This window comes from Mustela nivalis, assembly GCF_964662115.1.
Source record: "Mustela nivalis genome assembly, chromosome: 1".
Classification (NCBI taxonomy): domain Eukaryota; kingdom Metazoa; phylum Chordata; class Mammalia; order Carnivora; family Mustelidae; genus Mustela; species Mustela nivalis.
Window position 1 is genome coordinate 82,204,096 of NC_139020.1, and position 23,934 is coordinate 82,228,029.

Sequence of the window (23,934 nt, forward strand, 5' to 3'; positions counted from 1 at the left end):
AGAAAATGGATTTTAGAAATTTGTCCTTAAGGGTAGTTCATCTTGCCTCTCTTAAAAGCAACTGACCTGGTTGACTGGAAATGTCACACTCTCTATGTCCTATTTTCCTGACAATAACTCGAGCTTGGGCTAAGCCCACCTGACTCTATCCAGGCTGACAGCTCAGCATGACTGGCCCCCCTCTATATTCATGAGCACAGCTCCTTCCGGGAGCCCGTAGGGCTGCAGAACGCCAAGTCCCCCCCCACAATTCCAACACCTCCACTCTTATCCTCGCTCCCACAAGATGAGTTTGTCTCAGTCTTCACTGAGAACACAGAAGCAGTGAGAACTTCCACGCCTCCCACCACGATAGCCAGCCTTCTATCAGCAACTGTGATACTGCACCTCCGCCCTCCCCCCAGGTGAACTCTCCATGTTCTAAGAGCATCTCTTGGACAGATCTTATCCTCTTGCCTACTCAAAGATATGAGCTCCAGCAGTTCTTCCTTTCCTTTCCTACAAGTCCACCTTTGCCCCTTGCTACTGGATTTTTCTTACCAACGTATAAATATGCCGTTAAACTTTCCAACCTAAAAATACAACAGAAAACAAACTCTCTTTCAACCTTGTGCTTATCCATCCTGCAGCTACAGCCTGTTGCTTTCTTGTTAGTCCCCTTTAGAGCTCAGTTCCTTGAGAGACATGGAGTGTCCACTTCCCTTCTCCCAGTCATTCCCAACATACTTCACTTAGGTCTTTACCCACACTGTGCCAGTGAACTAGCTCTTGATGAGCTCTCCAGTGACTTCCAACCGCCTAAGTCAAATAGTCAATCTCAGGTCTCTTTAGGCGGGATTCTCTGGCAGCACTGGATAGAGTCAAGCTTCATCCCTGAAACATCTTTCCTCTTATCTGAAACCTCTGATGTTACAAGTGTCACAGGACTCCATATAGAACTTTTCTCTATCTACGCATTCTCTGTGATGTCATCCACTCTTGTACCTTTAAATACCATCTATATGGTAATTTAGAATTTAGTCTATATGCCCAGGATCAAGCTCATTTCTTCCCAGATCTGTTCCCCCTGCAGTCTTCCCCAATCAGTGAATGAAAACTCTATCCTTCCAGTTACTCAGGCCAAAATCCCAAGACTCATCCTTGACTTTTCTCCTTAGCTAGATCTCCATCCTGCCCATATAACAAACTGATGGCCTAACTTCAAACTACATGAAGAACGCAAACACTTCTCAGGACCTCAACTGCGGCCACTGGTCCCAGTCATCCCAGGCTTTGCCTAGATTATTGCCAACACTTCGGTGGTCTCCCTGCTTCCACTGCTGACTCTCTCTGGTCTGTTCTCAACACAGCAGCCAGAATGATGGTATTGTAAGTCAGATCATGTCACTCCTAGGCTAAAAATGCTCTAATGAGTAAAAGACAAGGTTCTTCTACTGGCCCAGGAGGCCTTACAGGAACTGGTCGTCTCCATTTGATTTCATCTCCTGGCACACTCCCTTGCTGACTCTGTTGCAGTCACAGTAGCCCCACGGCTACTTCTCCAGCCCATCAGCCACATTGCTGCCCTCAGTTCCTCCTGCCTGAAATCCTCTTCCTTTATGGAGGCATGGCTCACTCACTGCCTCTAGGCCTCTGCTTCACTGTTACCCCCGCTCAAATGAGAGGGGGCTTACTCGAGAAGATATAAGTAGCAATTCTATCACTCCCTTGTATTCCCTTCTCCTTGATTTTTCCCATTGTGCTTAATAGCACCCTTTGATACATAATAACTGTTTATTAGTTCACTATCTTTCTCTTCCCTCACCAAAATTAATTTCAGTGAGGGCAGCTATACCGTGTTTTTTTGTTCACTGCTAAATCCACACTCTTTAAAACTATACCTGGTCCATTGCAGGCATGGACATATTTACTGAATGAATGACATTCAAGTAAATGACAGCAAGTAAAACTGTTTCCGTAAAACTAGACATTCAGAATAACTTAGTCTTAGAAATCTGCTCTGCTTGTATCTCTTATGACATAAAATTAATTTTCAGGGTTTTTTTTTCCTTACCCATTGGTTAACACTGCTGATCTGTGCCATGTAGTAGTGTAAAGACTGGGTTGTCTTTTCCCACATCACGTAAGAGCTGCCAAGAAAAGCCAAATCCCAAATGGGTCTCAGAGAGGGATCAATATGTCCGTGACTATCTGAGAGGGAAGAAAAAAGGAAAAAAAAAAAGCACCTTTTCGTTATGGCATTTTGGAGACACAATTTCACATGTTTAGGAATGAATAGGAGTGTAAACTCAGCCACATCAGACCTCTCTTACAGCAAGACCTTGTGCTGGACACATGATTGTTCTTATCTATTTCTACATCATACAGAGATTCCCCTGCTTCAGTACGTACAACCTACTGGGTAAAGCTACTCTAAAAAAATGAAGGGCTATTTGTTGTACCATATTAATGCAAAGTAAGAGCTAGAATGATATTCAAAGTTAAAGTCTTATTAGTTGAGAAGCATTTTAAAATTAGATTGAAAAGTTTATCAAGTATCTTCTCCACATTACCTTCTGGACTGGGTTTACAAGTCCATGCAATGTTTTTTGCCGATTGCTCAATATGTTTGTCCTTCACTAATCATCGGCTTTAAAGCTAACCAGTGAATTGCCAGTAAGTATCTCTGTCACTGATTTTGACCACATGAAGAAATCAAGTGGGTTTTCCTCTGTGGTACTGTTTTTGGAACTGCTATCTTTTCATTACAACACTTATTTATAAAAACCTACTTTATATCAGATGCTGCTAGAGGTGGGGATACAATGATTAATAAACCACCTTTTGTGACTTTTAGGAACTCAAATTTCAGCATGTAATTAATTTATAAGATAACTGTTCATAGACCATCCTTTTATGCAATTTGGTGGAGCTATTCTCAGTTTAAATAAAGGCTCAGTAATAATATGAGACTATGCTGAGTGAAATCAGTCAAGCAGAGAGAGTCAATCATCATATGGTTCACTTATTTGTGGAGCATAACAAATAGCATGGAGGACAAGGGGGGTTAGAGAGGAGAAGGGAGTTGGGGGAAATTGGAAGGGGAGGTGAACCATGAGAGACTAAGGACTCTGAAAAACAATCTGAGGTGTTTGAAGTGGCGGGGGGTGGGGGAGGCAGGTGGTGGGTATTATAGAGGGCATGGAGCACCGGGTGTGGTGCAAAAATAATGAATATTGTTATGCTGAAAACAAAAAATAAAAATTTTTTTTAAATAATATAATATGTGAGGAATAACAAATAACAAACTTATCGGGAAACTAATCCTTCTTGGAAGAATAATCTTTAGCATAAATTCTTCTCTGTACAGGTAGAACTTGACTTGGCTGGTTTATAATGCCAGTCAATTCAAGGAGCATTCATGGATTGTGTGGGTGCTGTGAGAGACCCAAAGATGGGTCCCTACCCTCCGCTCGCTGATACTGCAGAAACACAGCTGATACCTGCCTCAAGAGGAGGAAGATCAAAATGCTGACAGAGCATAGGGAAGGGAGAGGTTTCTTTGGGTGGGAGGAATCTGGGGAAAGCTTCACCGAGAAGAGGTTTGAGCTGAGCCTCCGACTCCTGTGGTGCATGCGGGGGTGGGAGCGAGAGAGAGTGAAAGCTTCCTTCATCCAGCCACCCATCACAGGACTCATCTCAGAGTGCTCCTGTGGGCTCAACAAAGCCATTGCTAGTAGGCAAGTTAGTTACACTGAACGCTGGGAATAACAAGGATGGCTGACAACCCTGCTGCAGACTCATTTAGGTGGCCGGACCCTGGGCTGGTTGTTCTCAGGTCTTCAGGATTTTCCTCTGTACCATACTTGGGCTCAACTAAAGGAAGTTTGTAAATTCATTAGAAAAGTGAAAGTTGTACTTGTCACAAAAACTAAACGACCACCTCTTTAGGGGAAAAATAGTGTGGAGTGAGGATATCCTGAAACGGATTAGATGGTCTCACCCATCAGTTGTAGAGAATACTGCCCTCCAGAAGCCTAGCACCCCAGACTGACTGCGTACGGAACAGAGGCTGCTGAGATCCGAACTGGCCAATCTGAGGACTGCGCCACAGTTCTGACTCACTCTTGTCTAAAACCAAACCCTTACAGTTTTAATAATTTTGTATACAGAGATAGGCTATAAATAGTACCATTCTATGCCTCCACTGAACTTGTAAATTGTTAACAAAAAGGTGCCCTCTATTAAAGTAAGTTTTTGGAGCTTTAGGCCACACAAGTTAGATTGTTACAGAATGATCCTTGTGGGCATGTAGGACATATTAATTGAACAAAATTCAGTTTACTTCATGATTAAAAAGTATCCAAAATGTAGTGATCCTGTAGCAAATATTTGAAGAAAAGGTCCTATTACAGTTTCTAAAATTTGTGCTTTAAGGAGACTATATAAAATCTTATTTCCCCAGCTAATGCAAAAGGGAGGAAATCCCTAAATAAATGTAGATTGTAAGCATCAGTCATGAGCTCATTTATTTCAGACAGTACTAAACGTAAGGAAATTTCAAGATTTTGAATCGTCTCTCATAATTCTCTGGGACAGGATTCAAGCTGAGTTGTTAGAAAATGACTATGGGAAACACCCAAGTTTCTGAATTTTAGAAAGGCAAGGAGCAGTATTCTACATGCAGGTTTTTAAGAACACTTAGTCTTGACAAATGGAGGGGGGCACAGATGTGCTCAGGAGTGGAGACCACAGGTCCTGCCATGTGGACGTGGGTCCATTACCGTCTCTGGGCGAATGAGGGAGCTGGGAGAGAGCACGGGATGCAGAGTGCTACACTGGTCAGATGTCAAGCTTAATACCCGAACACAAGTCCAGAGATGACTTTTGTGGTTTTGCAAATTGGATTTGCCAGTAAGTGCTGAGTCTCAGCTACTGCCCACACATGCACTCAATAGTGCTGAGGTCAGAAAGCAGGAGTTCTGCTTCACTTCAGCTGAGTCACTTCGGAGGGCCGGGCTCATTTCTTATTAAAGACGGCACCACTGCCCATTAGCTCTTGACCTAAGTGAGACAAACTTGATTCTGCTGCAGCCTCCCAGCAAGGCCCCGAGACAGCTGGCTCGCCCAGCTCTGCGTGGACGTCTGCGGTGGGCATCGTGGGGGTCTGGCGATGGTGCCTCATCACGTACGTTTCCAAGGCCAACACTGAAAAATCTTTAGAAATGTCGCCTCACTCTGGGTTCAGCCCTGAAAACTTCCATGCTATGTGCCTCTCTTGTAGCAACTCTACCTCTTCTTTGAAGGTTGAGCTCTCACCCTGACCCTTGTCTGGGATGCACAGTGGGGAGATTAAAAGGGCACCAAGAGCTCTTGATGGAGTTACCATATTGTCCTGGAGATGAACAACAGGAAAATGATAATTCTGAGTTTTTTCTTTCTTTTTTTTTTTTTTTTAAATAAAGAGGTGTACCACATTCTATAGATGAATTAAAGTGCCACTTTGGGGATAAAAATGTACATGATCATACTATTTAGGATTTAGTCATTACATACATTCCCTAATACAGAAATTCCAGACACTGGTTCATACCAGGTATGCTGGTGACATCCAGGGGGGTTTTAAGTTGCTTCATGTGCTTATAAAGCAGGTAATCCTCTTCTTGTCTTTTGTTCTTCTCAATGAGCCGTGTACAAGTCACATTAATAGCTGGTCTGGGTTTCTGGTTCCTGAAAAATACTCGAGCAGAACATTTTCCCAAATGCTCCTCACCAACCTGAAATAAAGATTTTGGGATTAAACAGAATGGCTACTTATCACTGCCCACTGACCCCAATACACAGCTACACACAGGATCGAGAAGGTCCTCGTATTGGCATCAATATAGATGCAGTGGTCTTGGCTTTGTGGAAAGTGATTTCTGAACACAATGGTCCTTCCTCTTTGCTGTCATTTAAACTCCTGCTTTCCGACAATGCCCTTATACAATAATGCTGGGCCTATCTGAAAGAAAGATTGTTGGTGCCTCTTGAGTACTGCTTGGTTCCAACTTCAAGGACAGTAGGTAGTTTTTCTACTGTGCACCAACATAATGCTTAGCTGGACCTCAAGCTTGCTAACTTGAACCAAAAGATAAAATTGATCCCCATTTAAAAAAGTGACAACATCCTCATACTGCCTTATGAATTTGGCTCTCTGATGCCAACTTTACAGATGAAGATACTGAAGTCCAAGGAGGAACTTACTCCAAGGTCTCCCAGCTAGTAAATGCTAAGCCAGGAGTTGAGTTCATGTCTATCTGATGCCAAAACCCTGGCTCTATACTAACTCCATCTCTCTACTCCAAGATCTAATTTGGAAGGAATGGAGACAAATGGCACCCAAATTGGACCAATCCAAGGGGTGTCTGTTTGCATTTATATTTAAACACAGACATACTGAGTACTCTGGGATCATCCCCTCACTTTTCTTCCAGTCCAGAGACACTTGGAGGTGGACAGTTAGATGCTTCAAATAAACATTAAATGTATGACTCAACCACAGGACAGTGCTTCTTCATCCTCATCAGTCACAAACTCCTTACCCCAACAACAAAAAAACCCAGAATATATTCCCAGAAAAATGCACATATGCTCAGACCATCATCACTAAGCCTAGAATTTGAGGAAGTTCATGGGCCACTAGTCATGGCCCCACCCAAACCCATCCATGGGCCCCTCGTTAAGAACTCCTGTTACAGAGTGGTGGGTTGAGCAGTTCAGTTCTTTTCACTTTTACAGTCATTGAAACTGGATGACAACAACCAAAAAGAAACTTTAAATAAAAAAAGCTCACAAGGAGACAAATTTTAATGAAAATTAGATCTGCTTAGTAAGTCCATTTCTAGCACTAACTCAAAAAAACTGAACTATGCTTTACAATGGGAGAGCCTTCCGTGAGTGCTACTTGGAATGAGAGGAGATTTCAGTAGTGCCTTAAAATCCTAATTATCGGCCACAACATGGAAGAAAGGTGAAGGGGGCATCCCGGAAGAGGCTTATCAAAGGCAGAAGAGAGAGCTGGCACATAATCTCTTTTGATGTCTAAGCTGTTTCCAGGAAAGAAAAAAGAAACCGGGTATTGTCTCCTTTCATTTTCCTTCCTTTTCCTCCCCTCCCACCCCGAAACAGCTCCACAGAATCAAAGCAAAGCACTCTCCTCATCCCCTGAAACGGAGCATTTCAACTAGCTAGCTGCGCTCTTCCCAGAAACATTGTTGGTCAACAAAATCTGTTTTCCCTTTACCTTTAATCTAACACTTACAGTTTGCAAACCTAGAAATCAAAGCGGTCTTCCTCATGCTTTAAGAAGATGTTTAGCTCTTAAGCAGAGCAGCAAAGTCAGAATACACAGCTATGTGGTTAGAATTTATTTCTATGTACTGGTAGGCATTCTTCCAGAAGCCTCCCTGTGGGCTGGGGGCCTGGGGTCATGCCTTCCCTTTGGAAGCTCTGCCCCCTGAGACACTTGAATGGGATGCTGCCTGCTTTGAATCAGCACCATGCAGACAGCATCTGGGCTGGTCTGTCCACCCAAGTTCCCACTGCTGACTCCCAGCTCAGCCCAGCACATGGCCGCTCATCTGTTTCTAATTTGGGTATGAGTCTTCTGTTTACTCTCTTCTTAAGATCAGGTAAAGGAAACTTGGCAAACCATGGCCTGACTTGGTCAGGATTCTAGAGACATTAATAATGCCTGCGGCATACATTGCTCTGTGTTTTAGAGAATACTTCTGTATGGGAGCTCGTGGAATTGGCCTCATGCGAAGCTGGCCTGCTAAGAAAATGTCAAGAGCTGACAGGGAGAGGAACAGGTTGACATTTGGGAGTGAGTCATTCTAAGCATTTAGAGGTGTGAGAAGGGGGTACCAAAGGAACTGTGAAATTCCCTCCCAGGGGCAAAGGAAGGAGGGGATGGTGGCTCTGGGACTGTTTTAAATGCAGTCTTGCATAAGGCCATGGAGTTGAAGGCGTTTGATCGTGGGTTCCTGTTAGCTCTGCTCTTTAATTCTTGAGAACACAAAACAAAGCATTAAAAAAAAAACCCAAACCAGAAGCTAACCTCCAGGTCACTATACATTCAGACTTTCACCTTTTTAAAAAAATAAATCCACAGGAGCTGCTAACTGGATTCTTCAACAATGTGGCAGCTTACCTCTGGGTTATAGTGATCTGTGGTAAACACCAGGTCCACCTGACATCCCTTCTTTGGATTAACCTGAAACAGAGGAATGGAATCTTAGCCTAGTAGAAGCTATTGAAGAATCAATTGCATGCCCTGGGATAGCAGGGCATGCAAACAGTAGCCCTAGCATTTATACCAGAATAAAATCATGTTTTACAAGGGGAAAAGAGTTCAAATTTTGCTCCAGTCATGATACTCTGCTTGCTAGTGTGACATCTACTCACAAAAGGGGGTTGAGGAGGGAAAATGGTTGTATAGTGGGGGCTGGTTGGCTTTGTGAGACAGGATGTGTAAAGGTCAGGCTGGGAGGGAGTGCCTCTCTCTGCCCTAACACGGGGGTGGGGGTGGGGTGCGGCAGAGGGAGGGATATGCATTCATGCATTCAGATGCCAGCCAGGGGGAGCCCTCATGCTCCTTGCGGCTATGGTCAACAGGGAAGATGGCACAATGGTGCACCCCATTATGGATAATGGGTTTTTAGATGGTGGTAAATGAAGAAGGGGGTGTGGGCAGAAGTGGCTACTTTCACTAAGGTGCCCCAGGAGGATGCCTCAGCTCCAACGCAACCCCAGACCCTGCAGGCAGAGGGGACCTTCCCCTGAGGCTGGAGGTCTGGGATAGGATGGAGTACAGACACTGAAGACCGTATGCCTCTCCCTCCCAGGTGGCTTCATCAGCGGGTATATTTCTGAACTCCGGAAATGCACATGCAGCCTTTTCAACTTGTCATCGACTCCGAGGCACGGTTTTAGACTTGACAAAGTCATATCACTGAGGCAATTTTAACTGTTTAGAAGGACTTCATCCCATTTGCCATCAAGTAAGACGCTGGAAATACCGATTTCCTTTGAATCTCAGCCCGGAAACACAACCATCAAACAGGATAGTTATTTTAAATATGCCAGATATCATCCATTCCTATTTTAGATCCCTAAATAATCCTGGAAAGCTAGAGAACGGAGGCATAGGATGCTCTGGCAATTATTTACATAAAGACTATTGAAACATGTGAACATACAGATGTCACTGTGTTAGGGGTGGGGAAGCCCCCAGAGCAGAGCGCAGGGGCAATCTGCTTCGGACTCATTTTCAATTTTGAAAAAGTTCTGGGGGCACCTGGGTGGCTCATTGGCTTAAAGCCTCTGCCTTAGGCTCAGGTCATGATCCCAGGGTCCTGGGATAGAGCCCCCCATTGGGCTCTCTGCTCAGCAGGGAGCCTGCTTCCTCCTCTCTCTCTGCCTGCCTCTCTGCCTACTTGTGACTGTCAAATAAATAAATAATTAAAAAAAAAAATAAAAGAAAAGAAAAAAAAAAAGAAAAAGTTCTGGTGTAAGTTGAAACACAGACTTCAATGTACAGAATTCACACACACAAGTCTGACTTCTTCCTCATTCCGTGTTTGCCACCTACCCTGCCAAGCACAGCGTGAGGTATGGGATGAAGAGAAACAGAACATGCAGTCCAGCCTTACCAGAAACCCACTGCTACTGTGGCAACAGGCAAGTCACTGGAGACATAGCGTGCTCATGAGTGTGGCGGAAAGCTGTGTGTGTGCAGGGCGCTAAGCGTAGGGAGGCCTGAACTGGTTCTTTGAGGAGCAGGTACTGGCTGGCCAAGGGTGTGGGAATAGTAGGGAATGCCATTCCAGGGGAGGCAATGAAGCCAGAAAAAAGGCTGTATGGGGAGACGGGCACAAGGTCCTGGAAAGCCTCCCCCCCCCCCCAAATGAAGAGGACTTTGAACTTCATCCTGAACTCAGGGAGGAAGTTCCCAGCAAACATAACTACAGTACTTAGGGTGTTGTCAAGAATAAGATAGGGCATTAAAAGGGCTTAGACAGGGACAGGGTAAAAGATCAATATACTTCACTATTTTTATCATTAGGAAAATCTAGAGACCTGAGGGCGAGAAAAAACCATGCTGGAAATTAGAGTTTGGCTCAAGTTCCAGGCTAGGGAAGAATGGTAACATGGACTCAAGGTTGCTTTGTTTGGTTTACTTGCACCTGAAGCTCCTGGTGAGTGGTGGATGGGTCTGAGATCTGTATGGAAGTCACAGGATAAGGCGGTCCATGGCCCCTCTCTCCAAGACTTCTCTACTTTGGGGTCTTCACTTCCCAAGTTAAAGGAACGTGAGGAATGGTGGGCTTGCTGCCCTTGACTCTCACACCACGGTGGGACCCACCACGAACTAGAACTCGGAGAAGGCAGCCCCTCCGCTTGCCAGCAGGTTCTAAACCTTGAAACGCTGATCGTGCCAGCCCTGGGCCCTCTTCACCTGCTACATGCGGGACCTTCACTTACACCCACTTCCAGCTCCCCCACCCCCACCAAGTGGGCCTTCAATTGGAGGCTCAGGGACCATCAAACTTCGTTATCAGTAATGCATGGGGGGTGGTGATTATTTGCCACAGGAAAGGATTAACAAAAGTCTTCCTCATCCTTGATAAAACTGTGCATATTTTAAATGACCTACTTAAGATAGTATTTGAAAACAGTTTTTTGAAAACACACAGAGGAAAAAGGAGGTATCAGTACAGTACTCTGTGTAGGGAAACAAACAGAACTCGATTAACAAAGGCTGTGAGCTGAGTCAGAATGGAGTCTGGCCTTCTGAAGAGTTATCTGCCTTGCTGATTTGATTTCCTTATTTTAATCAGGCACTCTTAAAAGCATCTACATTTGGTCCAAAATAAGATTTTTGTATTTTTGGTTGCACTTTATCAGTTACCAAGAGCAGAGCTTTTATCTCCCACAAGGGCCTCTTCCTCCTTCCTGGCGTGAGTCACAGCTCCTGGGGGGCCACTTTGCTGCTCCTCCGGAGATAAGCCCGGTAGCCAGCCTGGGCTCCATCGGGGACAGAGTGAGTGTCTCTAGCCAGCCTGGGCTCCATCGGGGACAGAGTGAGTGTCTCGTGCCCCCTGGCCGTTGCAGGGCTGTGTTGCCCTCTGGCTCTCTTTGATTACAACTGTTCTGCAGTAAAGAGGCCTCTGTTGGACACCCACCGCAGGAGCTCGGAGTGCAGTGCTAGGTGCTAGAACATGGGGCGACAACGCAGTGGTACCCTGGGCCCTCAGCGCAGTGCGGCGGTGCGGGGGTGTAGCAGGAGAAGGACTTCAAAGAGATCCCTTTGGAACTGACCATGTGATTATAGATGACTTAAGAGCTATGAAAGGATACCTGGAGGACTGATCTAGTCTCAGGATTGGGGAAGTGACCTCTACATGGAACTGTGAAGATTAAGAGGGAATTGACTAGGGCAGAGGAAGCAGTCCAGGCCAGTCATCCCACGGGGGAAGCAACGGTGGGGCGGAAGTTCCCCGAGGAGCTGCCACTGGGGCCAGAGGGCAGGGAGCCAGGATGAGGAGGGGCCACCCCACAGGCTATGGTGAGGATTTTATCGGCAGAGAAACAGGAAGCCAGGAGAGACAGAAGAGATTTTAAAAGATCCTTGTCCTGGAGTGTGGCGAGCTGGAGCTGGAGCAAGGAGGTGTCCAGAGTGAGCACGGGGCACAGAGACTACAGGAGGAGAGCAGAGGGTCGTGGATGAACCAAGGTGGGGATGGTGGAAATGGAGAGAAATACACGGTGGGCAGATAGGAGGGCCACAGTAGAAGGCAAACACTGAATGTAATTCAAGAGCAGAAATAACCACTAGAATGTAAGCTTTATATTAGGACATTAGTACACCAACCATCATTTCAACAATGCTTGTATTTAGAGAACAACAGCTACCCTAGTGGGTCTGTGCAGGGGACTGCTCTGAGCACCCCACATGTCCTAACTATGCTAACAGAGCTCTGGAGGCCAGTTCAAACTCATGAGTAATCAGAGAAATGCAAATTAAACAAGCCTTGAGGTATCTCCGTAACATCACTGGCAATACATTAGAAAGTGGCTAGGGCTACCTGAGGGACGGGTGTGGGGGCTGACCGAGAGAAGTCTGATGTAGACTGGCTCGGGGACAGTCTGGCTGGCCTGGCCACATCATGCTTACACATGCCCTGCAAGCTAGCTAACCCACCTCTGGTTCACAGCCCACAGGAACTGGGACGCTGGTTCCTGGGGTCTCACAGCAGGAGGTTCCTCGAGGCACCATATGTGTAAGGGGGAGCTGGAGGCACTCTGGTGTCCATCCCCGGAGGGTGGGCAGTAAAATGGGGGTACCGGCCACAGAGTGCCATTTCGGGGCCACAGGGAGCAAACTAGCTGACATACAGCAATGTACATGGATCCGAAATTCTGAGAGTGAAAACAGAAACGTATGTACAGCATAAAACCAGTTACAAAAAATTGTCTAAATAAAAATTTACACACAAACCCAACAATATCTTTTGTAAGAATACAGACAAACAGATGAATTCACATCTGACTTTTTTGATGGTGGCCCATGGAAGGTGGGGGAACGGGGATACAAGAACAAATTGTAGAAGGAGCCTCCGTGGACCAAAGACAAAAACGGCTCCCGAAATGAGGTGTGGTTCTCCCTCAGCTTTGGACCCAAGACGGAGAGCCCATGAACAGGCCTTTAAAAAAGATAGAAAGTCATTTAAAAATGCTAAGTCCGAAGTAGCTGAGCATGGATGTCCTCACCCCATCGGAAGGAGCCCAACTCTCCCCATCGGGTGATCCTCCCTCCACAGCTGGCTCTTGGCTTGCCTCAGCTGCACGGGGCAAAGCTAATCTGTCCATTCATAGCTATTATAAAGAAAAAAAAGCTAAATAGGTATTTTTTTTTTTTTAAAGAGTTTACTTCTGGGAAAGATGACAACAGTTCCGGCTTCCCTGAGGGAAGGAGCGTTCCTGGAATATAGCTGGTCATGGTGCTTATGCCCTTCCTTCCCCCCCACCATCCCCTCCCCCACTGCTAAACTGTCCAAGTGGGAGACAGATTTAGGAGTCTTACCTGTTTCTTCAAACACAGCAAGAGACACTACCTGCTGTTCTAATATTTTCCAGAATATTGGCCCTTTGTATAAAGGGAAAGTCCACGAACAAAGCAAATGACTGTGTGAATGCATAACCTGAAGGGATGAATTAGCAGTTCTTTGCTACAGATTTCTTTTTAATTATGTATAAAAGAGGATTTATGGGCTGTAGCCTAGAAAAAACTGCTTTACAATCAGGGACCACTAATGATGTGGATTATAATCTAATCTGTCTTGTTTTCCAGGTTTCTTGGTTTTGCCCCCACTGGCCACGAGGAAAGACAGCCCCCTCCCATGTGCACTTTTCACATGCCGAGCCTCACAACTTGCTCTTAGGGGAAGGAGCAGCACTTAGATTTTGGGCTTCCCTTGCAGTAGGGAGGCAAACAGACTGCTTTTAAAGTCCTGTTTGAGGGGCGCCTGGGTGGCTCAGTGGGTTAAGGACTCTGCCTTTGGCTCAGGTCATGATCTCAGGGTCCTGGGATCGAGTCCCACACTGGGCTCTCTGCTCAGCAGGGAGCCAGCTTTCCCCTCTCTCTCTGCTGCCTCTCTGCCTATTTGTGATCTCTCTCTCTCTGTGCAAAATTAAAAAACAAAAATCTTAAAGTCCTGTTTGAGAAAGTGTTCAAAGGAAAGTGTACGAAGGAGGACTGGACTCGGTAGACTACATTCTGGGGGAGAGGGTAAGAGACATGCTCCTCAAATCCTTAGCCAATCGGTCTCGAGCACTGACTGCATGCTTGTACGTAGGGCATCCTGCTAGCCATGGGGAAAGAAAAAATGATAAAGGCAGGTTGCATATAACAGGCTCTCACTACATGCTCCTTGGGGTTCTACACCACCTGTGTGTTCACACATCCCAAGAGCCATTTCGGGTAGATACAGTCATTTCTCCATTTTAAGGATGAAGAAATGGAGTCAACCACCCACAGTCAAGAGCTAGTAAGCAATAACGTCCAGCTTCTGACCGCTGCTCTGCCCCCACATGGCACAGAAGCTGAACCGGGCCAGCAACCTCTAAGAGAGGGTGGAAAGAAAGCTCTTGAATGTGTGCCTGAGGGGCTAGAGGAAAGGGAGGGAGACAGACGGTGTTTACAACCATGGTTCCTACAGACAAGACCACCAGAACCTTCTGGAAGGACAGGGCCGGGCATGTGTGTCATTTTCCTAGGGCAGCCATAGCAAAGTACCACAAATTGGCTGCCTCCACAGAAATGGATACTCTCAAAGCTTTGAAGGCCACAGCTCAAAATCAAGGTGTTGTCAGGGCTGTGCCCCCTCTGGGGTCTGGGCAGAATCCCTCCTTGCCTCTCCCTGGTTCCCGGTGGCAGCCAGAAGTCCTTGACTTCTCCTCAGCTCACAGCTGCAGCATTTCAGTCTCAGCTCTGTATTTATATATTTATTTATTTTTAGGATTTTATTTATTTGGCAGAGAGAGAGATCACTTAGCAGGCAGAAAAGCAGGCAGAGAGAGGCGGGGAAGCAGGCTCCCTACTGAGCAGAAAAGAAAGCCCAATGCGGGGCTCGATCCCAGAAAGCAGAGATCCTGACCTGAGCCAAAGGCAGAGGCCTAACCCACTGAGCCACCCAGGCACCCCTCGGCTCTGTCTCTAAACAGTATCTTTCTCTCATGTGGTCTTCCTCTAAGGACATCCGTCCTTGGATTCGGTGCCCTAATTCAGCATGGCCTCATCTTAATCTGATTATACCCACAGAGACTGTATTTCCAGGGAAGGTCAGGTGCACAGGTGCATGGGTTAGGACTTCAGTGCATCTTCTCTGAGGACACAACAACCCCCAACCAGTGCGTAAGTGAAGATGATCTGAGCTTTTATAAGAAGCCCAGGATGCGCCATTTCAGGTAAGGTATATAGGGGAATAGGAGCCGGCGCAGGTGAGGAAATCTCTGGGGAGACCTGGGACTGGGAGAAGTCGAGAGAAAGGGCAAGGAGCCTGGCACAAGGGAGGGAGTGTGAGCCCCAGCATGGAGGTGAGCAGCCAGGCTGGGAAGTCGGCAAGTTAATGGACGGATATACTTGGAGTGAAGGTTAAGATGGTGGATTGGGGCCAGATTAGAGAAGGCCTCTTACAGAGACTTTATTCTAGAGTGGTGACTCTCCAACTTAAGCGGCAACAGTATCTCCTGGAGAGCCAGCTAAAACCCAGTGTGATGGGGCGCCCCTCCGGAGTGTGGGGTCAGCACCAGGGGACGGCCCAGGGGATCAGCATTTTAAGGTGTGCCAGGTGGCTCTGCTGCCGCTGGTCTGGGGATTACCATTTGAGACCTTCTCTCGAGGTGCTGAGTGGAACCGTTGAAGTTCTGAGGGAGGGGCAGAGGTGACAAGTAGCTCCAGTGACCGTGACAGTCACCAGCATATAGATGACCGAGAGACGGAGGACACAACAATTCTGAGGGCCCAAGTCTTTCTTGAGGACGAAATGGAGGAATGTAGCTCAAAGTCTGGTTGAAATGGTGTCCCTGGCCATTAGGTCATGGGGCCTCAGAAGGTTAAGGTACCCTCTGCTTCAGGGAGCCCAACCAGTAAACTCCATGACAGCACAGGACAGGCTCTTGCGCAAGCCGGGGCACCTGAAGGCAGCACTCTGGACCAAAACCGTTCAAATACAGAAAATGCTGACGAAAATTCACTCCTTGCTTCCTATTACATGGGGAACTACTTTGCCAGGTAAAGACATTTTATATAGAAGTTAAAGAAGACATTTTATATAGAAGTTATAAAGAAGTTAAAACGGGGGCGCCTGGGTGCTCAGTCAGTTGAGCAATCAACTCTTGATTTCACCTCATATCGTGATCTCAGGGTCATGGAATCAAGCCCCGATTCGGGCTCTAGGCTCAGTGGGGAGTCTGCTTGAGGATTCTCTCACTCTGTCTCTCTCTCTCTCCCTCTGCCCCTGCTCATGCACACTCTAAAATAAATGAATAAAATCTTCTAAAAATTAAATGTAATTTTAAAAAAGAAGTTAAAACTCTGCAAAGTCATGGCTTACTTTTAGTACAAACCCATTTACTATAAAACATAAAGGTTTGTTTTCATGTCAACGGATCAAAGATTCTTCTCCCAGCAAATGTCTGGACTATACTTACATTAGATACAATACAGTGTTTGTTTAAAGTCAAGTCACGGAAATATCGGTGTGAATATTGGAAATAAACCTGAGGACCTTAATGAGGGATAGAGAATAGATGTTTATTTCATTTTAGAAACCTAACATCTCCTTTACACTCACTCAAAAACCTGGAGCCGATGAAAGAGCAGAAATGGCGTCCCCAAGAAGGCTTGCTGTCGGCTGCCACAGGGAGACCATGGAAATGCTGTGACTTTGAGAGTTTCCAAAGACACGATTTTGCCAAAAGCTAATCTACAGAAAGAAAACCCTGTGCTCAGGGGGAAACACGGTCCTTGCTTTTCCTGTCTTCGTGGATGGTTGCTCAGCACAGTCCCTTCATCTTGCCTGAGAACTCGTGGTGACAACTTCCAGCTTCATGCTTTCAGGTTGAGGGGGTGGGTGGCGGGGACAACTCCCGCGGGCATCGAGTTCCGGGGTGATTCTCATCTCCCTTCCCACACACACTGGGCCCCGCTGGCCTGACAGACTCAGCTTTTAAATGTCCCCTCCAGCCTTCACATTTAGTAAGAAAACATAAATGTCCTGCCATTTCAGTAAAATCAAACATTTTCATTCTGGAAGGTTGACTTTATGAGTCAGGCTCAGTGGCAGAGAAGTAAATGAATCATTTGTGGATGAAAATTGCTGTGCTGTTCTTATGTTCTGGACAGAGCTCCAGTGTGTTCCATTATACCTGGGAATTATCATACTACATTTTCTTCTCTTGGGCAATGCCAGATAAAGTAAACAGTCTACTGAATGAAAGTTCGTGACCTTCTCAGGCTCCATCCCATGCGGTCCAAAGAGACCTTTGCACGTGGACACTCTGCTTTATTAGGTTAAGTACCAGTAGACAGAAAGACACAGAGTGTATAGCCAACTCTGATTCCAAGTTCTTGACCGTTGGAAAGAAATTAAGACGGAAATGGCCAGAGGCCGTGTTACCCTCCGCTTCCTCTCTAGCTCAGGGTGGGGCTCATTGGACAAGACTGGTTATGAGAGGGTTACTAGGTAAGTAACCTAGTTACTAGGTAAGTAACCTAGCTGAGTCTCTCTCATCCCTCTAGAAGGGCTGGGCCAGGCCCAGCTTGGGTTCCAGATGCCCCATGGCCCCAGCACCCTTCCAGGTACCTTTATTTTCACTGAACAAACATTAATATTTAGTATTTCTTCCTCACAGGGCCCGATGTCAGAGGAATGGAGGAACAAGGAGGTCTGAGGTCTTCCGCAGGATAGAAACAGACATGGTCCTGTTGAGGAGCGAGCACAAGGCAGTCCCCAATCAGGTACCAAGACAGCGTGTTGAGGACAGACGTGTCTGGAGGCAAGGACATTACCAAGGTGGTGGAGATGGGCCAGACAAGAAGCGTGAGTGAGAGGTGCTATTTCGTGGGTCCAGTCACGTGTTGGGCATTGTGGGGAGTACTTGCATGAGCCCAGAGCCAGCCCAGAAACTGGGTGAGGTAGGCTGAGTAACAGCCCTCAGCGATGCCCACGTCCTAATCCCTGAGATCTATAAATACGTTACTTAATATGGCAAAGGGAACTTCACCAACGTGAGGACTGAGGGGCCTCAAACTTGGCAGAGAGCCTGGATTATCCCAGTGGCCTTAACCAATGTGTTTACAAGAGTCCTTTTAAGGAGGATATAGTAGTGTTGCATCCAGATGTTGTGCTCTTGGCTTTGAACATGGAAGATGGATACCAAAGCAGAAACCTGAAGGCGAGAAACAGATTCCCCCCCTCGAGCCTCTGGAAGAAAGGCAGCCCTTTCAAACCCTGATTTAGATTCCTTTGGACTACTGACTTCTGGACTTGTAAGAGAATAAACCTCTAGGGTCTTTTAATCTATAAAGTTTGTGGCAACTTGTTGTGTACAGCAGTGGAACTAATTACAGATGGTAGCGATTCTTACTGTTGTGCTCCGAGCAGGAAGGTCTTTGGGGACCACCGTGGTTTTATGTCCATCCCACACACAGCTATGGTACAAGACCCCCTTTGACAACTTGACTTTACTGGGTAGAGACGTGCTGACCAACCTCAAGATGTAACCTCGGGTGGAGACTTGCTACGGCTACCATCCCCAGCCACTCCTGTGGGACAAGCTCTGAAAAACCTCTCCAACGGGGGCACCATCTCAAAGGCAAATAAGTGCCAAGGCTGCATATGTAAGGAGAAATCTCTCGAGTGACTCATTGTCCAGAGACAGAGATCAAAGGGCAGGTTGGACTGGGAGCTATTGTGTGCATTTAACATCCAGCCTCACTGATTCCATGCCAGGGCTGAGTATTAATAGTCCATCTCTAACAGAACCACCTAGGCTGTTCCAGGAAGAGTGTGCAACTAAGCCAGAGTCCTGGCGGTTAGATTCACAACCCTCCTCCACCAGTGAGCTTTAGTCGGGGCCACTGCTCATAATCTGTGATCACACACAACCCTGGCTAGGACACCACACGTGGCAAGACAAGTGGAAAAGTGTTGTGGGCTCGTTTAAAAAAAAAAAAAAAAAAAGGTTTGTGGTTCAAAACAATTTATTACAAGGAGGTCAGAAGCATTCCTACTTCCTAGCTCATCTGGGTGCAGCTGGCTTGGGTGAGTGGTGTTAAGTGCCAAGGAGGCCAAGGCCTAAGCTTATCGTCAGGGACAGGTGGAATTTTCCCATCCCGTGCTAGGCCCAGACTCTGCAGTTAGGGTTTTGCGGACCAGACGGGTGCGGGGGTGGAAGGCTGGGCACAGACCTTGGGTGCACCTGTGCCTTTACAGCACGAGCAATGCCTGGGAGGCAAGGAGAGAGTGTCTGTTTTGGGCTCTAGGGTTAGGTTCCATCCCCAGGGTTATGGGAGGGCACACAGAGAGACACCATGTTCATCGTGCAAATCCCACCCCTGCTCTGTGATGATTATAAAAGCAGCTAGGAGGCTTCCTTGAGTGAAAGTAAAGATTGGGCAGCGATAGAGGAAGAAGGTTTTCCTTAGCAGAGTAAGTGCTTTCCTAAAAGCCTGTGGCTCAGTGGACAGGCTCTGTTCAGCTGTCAGACACATGGGTGGGTGCCCGCAGTAGCCCAGCCTGTCTGCCCCGACGGTGGCCTGAGGCCTGACATTGTTCTGCTCCCAAACCCGCTCCTGCCAGGGGTACCTATTCCCTAACTGCATGCAAACTGTCACATAAACTGTGAAGACTGGGAGCAAAAAATAAAATAAAATAAATTAAAATAAAATAAATATAATGTCCACAAAATCCAAGTTAAATTTGTAGAAGAATCTGATTAAGTCTCTAAAACTCTTGCTATTGAATTGGGTGTGGATGAGTCAAGGCTGAGCAGGAAGATAAAAGGGTAAAAGTAGAGGATTGTACTTTGTATTCTTTGCAAGTGCTCCCTGCACTGTAAGTAAACCAAAAGAGGAATGAGATGATCCATAAAGGCTGAGTTTACTCTAGAAAAACTGCAAGGGGTGACAATGAAATGGCCTTGGCCCTATACCCCAAATAGGTGATACATTTACATTTATTGCTTTTAATTTAAATTGAAGCATTGTGAGGTATGGGCATAACCTCCCTTCCCCAGACACAGAAGCCAAGGAGTGAAGCGGACATTCACCTGAAGTGACCAATCCCCAAACAGCAGCGGATTGCTGAGTGGGCTGCTTTCCTCATGAAGTACGTGCACACACGGATCTCTAAATGCCAAGGTAAGGGCTGGCCTCTCATCTCCTAGGGGCAGTGGTCTCAGGACTTGCTAAGACCCATCTCAGTGTAAGGAGCAGCCTCTTAAGGGAGGAAGGAGCTAGTCTAGGAGACCCTGGATATCAGCGTCACCCAGCACCTCTCACCACCCCGCACTGTGGGTCATGAGGCTGTGCCACATGCTATGTGGGGGGCAAAGCCAGAAGAAAGACGGCACCAGATAGGAAAGTGAGGGAACACAAACTGTGGTCTGCAATCTCTCTATAATTTAGTAAACAGAACAGAACAAAACAAAGCAAAACACTTGGCTCTTTCTGCAGCTGTATCACTGATTTCTTTTCAAAACTTAGCTACGTTGACCATCACAGCTATTACTGGATTTCACCACAAGAGGGCGATAGGGTTTCTAAAACGAGAGATTCTTGCACACCAAGAAATCAAATCCCTCAGGGCTGGAAGAGGTCTTAAATATCACTTGGTTCGTAGGTTTTCAAAATCTTTTTGGCTAAAACCCACAGCAAGAACTGCATTCTTCATAGCGAACTAGTTCATAAATATATATTTGAAATGCATTTTAGGTACAATTTACTCTTACATTTGCAAAGCATTCTAATAGTTTGTATTCCAACAAATTTTGTTAAAAATAAACGAACAAACCACAAAGCGTCTGCAACCGACCAGCTTGATTTCCTAACCCACTAGTGGGCCATTACTTTGAAAACCCCTGACTTGGCTTCAGCCTCTCACCTTACAAAGGGTTGCACAGACCCTTAGGGTGAAGAGGGCTCCCTAGGAGCGCTACTTTTCACACACACACACCCAGGCCCCTGTTCACCCTAGGGGCAGTCCTGGATGAGTGACAAACATTGTGTAGCAACTGATCACTCACTCTGGAAATGCACCAATTTAATAAAGAATGCAGACCCATTTGGGGGATGTACCATTTTTCACTTCTTGTCAATCTATGACTGTTCTTGGAAGTAGAGCAGAAATTCCTTAAGCCACTACATTGCAAGGTTCACACAGGTGATATCTGTGCTCCTCACTCAGGTGGCCAAGAGAATTCTTCAAAACTGAATGAATCTCAAAGAGGCTTTCCCATCAACCCCACCCCAATCTGAACTGGGGCCATAATATCCAGCCCAGTGCCAGGCACATAGTAAGTGCTCAAGAAATAACTCATGGATAAATGGATCACCCCTCAGATAGTATAATGGTAACTCACATTTTTATATTTTACAATTGGTACTTCCATCCTCTTACGGAATTCTTAAAAACACCTAGGTGTTTGGCAGAACATGGATTATTTCCGCCTTGATCATCCCTGAAGGTGGGTCCTCATTTAGTGGTGATGTTTGAAGATGGTAGAGGAATGGAGAAAAAAAGTTCACTGAATACCTGCAGAAAAACTGAAACCCCTTCACTCTTAAGAGATTCTTGACCCTGAAAGTCAGTGAGCTCTCTTTCCTGGCTCCTTGATTTAAAAACATTTATAACCATTTTCAGAAGAAATGTAAAGGTAAACCAAATGACAAAAGGAAGTTATCTTTTCTTAGAGTCAATACCCTGAATTCTTCTACGTATTAATTACCACTCTCCTCCCCATCCCTGCCCACCCATGCATATCTGCCTCTAATTTATTGACTTATTGCCCTACCCCTTTTTTGTATATGTGCTGCTGAAGCGAGCACCCCCCACTCCTTTTTTGGTCAAAGGAGAATTACTTTAGAGTTCAGGAACACTATACTATTACAGATGAAAAACACTGACTGAGCTCCTTGTGGAAGAGACGGAGAATTTTTACTGAATGCACTTGGGTTTCGAGAGAGTTTAGTTATCTCGTGAAAGACACCAAGTACTTAATTTTCTTTCAAGGGGATGACTAAACACATAAAAAAAAAAGCAAAGTATTATTATTTAGTTTTTTATGGCCTTGAAAGGAAGAAAAGAATTCCCAGTACTTGAAAACTGACTTTTCTGTAGGGAATAATGAGGGAGCAAATCTTCATGCACTCTCTCTTTGGGCTCTAGGAGGCAATTACTCTCCTACTTTGATAGAAAGTTCTCAAGCTCTGTTTCTTCACTTCTCTGATGAACTAGTAACACTGAACTTCTTTTCTCCATGAGAAAGCAAGGATTGTTAAAACAGGGGAGAAGAGTAGGATGCCTTTTTCTAAGAAAAAATTTTATTTCATCCATCAATAAATTTAACCACCTGAGGTACAGGATTAAGTCTTTGAGCAAGAGACACTGCTTCCAAAAGGCCTTCCCCACCCCTGTATCTGACACCAAGTCTAGAACAAAAATCCTACTGCCTCTATTTAAAACTCTATGTATTTACACTCCACACTCAATTCTAGATTTTATGAGACCGAGTCTGCAGGCTTTGTGGGGTATTTGGGGATTACTGGAAAGAGCGTCGCTACTTTGGGGACAGACTGAGTGGAGTTCTGTAACTCTGCAAACTTCTATTTGATGAAGAAAGCAAAGTAGCTCCACAGACACAAAGAAGTAAGGGTCCAACAGCCAGTGCCTGGAAATCAAACCAGGAGCAGCCAAATTCTCACTCATTCCATTCACATGGAAAGCAGCTCTGGTTCACTCCCATTAAACCAGAAGCCAGCATTAGGAAGGTTCCTGCCCGCCCCCTGCCAACGCACCAATTCCAACCACACCACTCGGAAGCCCTAGCAGCGTCGCCTGCTGTTAAGAGACAGTGCGTCCCCGGTCTGCAGGGGAACTGGCACAGATTTTAAAAATCCCGCCCAGGATCTCTGCTGGAGCCAGGTGGGTCTCGCAGTGACCACCCCTTTGGCAAGCACCTCTGGATACTCCCAGACAAGATCAAGCCTCGCCGTTGGGGCCCGCTCCTCAGTTTCCCCACGCACCTCTTTCCCAGCAATGGGAGCTGCCCTGTGAAAAATCTACGGCCTCAGAAACGGCGAACGAGCCAGCCGGCTCCCTGTGGACTCTGCGCAACCAGGGGCCGCTGCACCGCTTGACCACTCCGGAGCCGCCGAGGCCCTCGCCCCATCTCCCCCAGCGTCGTACTCCGCGGGGCGGACGGGCGCGCGCGCACACAGGTGTCCTGCCCACGCGCTGAGCCGCCGTGTCACCCGGGCACTCACCGTGGCGCGGCCCTCCAGCACGGCGGCCAGCACTCGCAGGGCGCTGGGCGAGCCCGCACGGAAGTTGAAGAAGTGCAGCGCCGCGCGCGCCGCCTGCTGCAGGAGTCCGCTCGGGAACTCCGCGTCCTGGAGCCCGGGGGAGTCCTCTGGTCCCTCGGCCCCCGCGGGTGCCGCCGCTACCCCTTGCAGGGCGAGCAGCAGCAGCAGCGGCGCGAGCAGCAGGACGGCGGGGCGCGAGCCCCAGGGCCCAGACGCGGGCGGCGGTTGCCGGCGGGGCGGCATGGACGCGGGCTGCAGGTGCGGCGTTCGACCGAGCGGGTTCCCAGCGGGCTGTGCCGGCGCTCGAGGAAATAAGGCCGCGACGGGCTCCTCCCCTCCGCCCCCGGGGCGGCCCGCTGCCCGGAGCCTGGGTCCTCGCTCGGCCGCGCCCTCTCAGCGCTTCCTCCGACCCCGGGGCCCCTCCGCCCCGCCCCACTCTGCCTGGGCCCCAGCTGCGCGGGCTCGAAGCCCCGACGCGGCGGCGCCTTTGCGGCGCGGGGCCGGAGCGTCTGGCCCAGGCTGCGCTGGCAGAGGGACCGGGGTCGGGAGCGGGGGAGGGCAGCGGAGACTCTCCTGCGAGGGAGCGCAGCTTGCCCGCCACCACCCTGCGCCGCGCCCCCAGCGCAGTCGGGGACCCGGCTGCTCTCTGCCGTTGCTTCGATTTCGAAATCCTTTGGGTTTTAGAGCGAACCTGCTTCGGTTCTCCAAGGCTTGGAACTTCGGTTTCCCAGACTATGAAATTGGGGACCGCGGATAAGGGGGCAGGACGCAGCCAACATTGATGGGGGGGGGGGGTGTCCCCTGTGGCACAATGAAGTTGGGAG

At 47.3% G+C, this 23,934-nt stretch overlaps 1 protein-coding gene across 1 annotated transcript in view; it reads right to left on the minus strand.

Moving 5' to 3' along the window:
• Positions 1-23,502, minus strand: part of RARRES1 (retinoic acid receptor responder 1) — a 61,919-nt gene extending 38,417 nt beyond the window's left edge. The window contains exons 1-4 of the mRNA XM_082687487.1: positions 23,072-23,502; positions 8,174-8,236; positions 5,573-5,756; positions 2,054-2,190 (exon numbers count right to left, since the gene is read on the minus strand). Of these exons, the coding sequence (XP_082543613.1) occupies positions 2,054-2,190; positions 5,573-5,756; positions 8,174-8,236; positions 23,072-23,353 (666 nt within the window). The 5' untranslated portion in view covers positions 23,354-23,502. The remainder of the gene's footprint in view (positions 1-2,053; positions 2,191-5,572; positions 5,757-8,173; positions 8,237-23,071) is intronic.
• Positions 23,503-23,934: the final 432 nt, after the last annotated feature.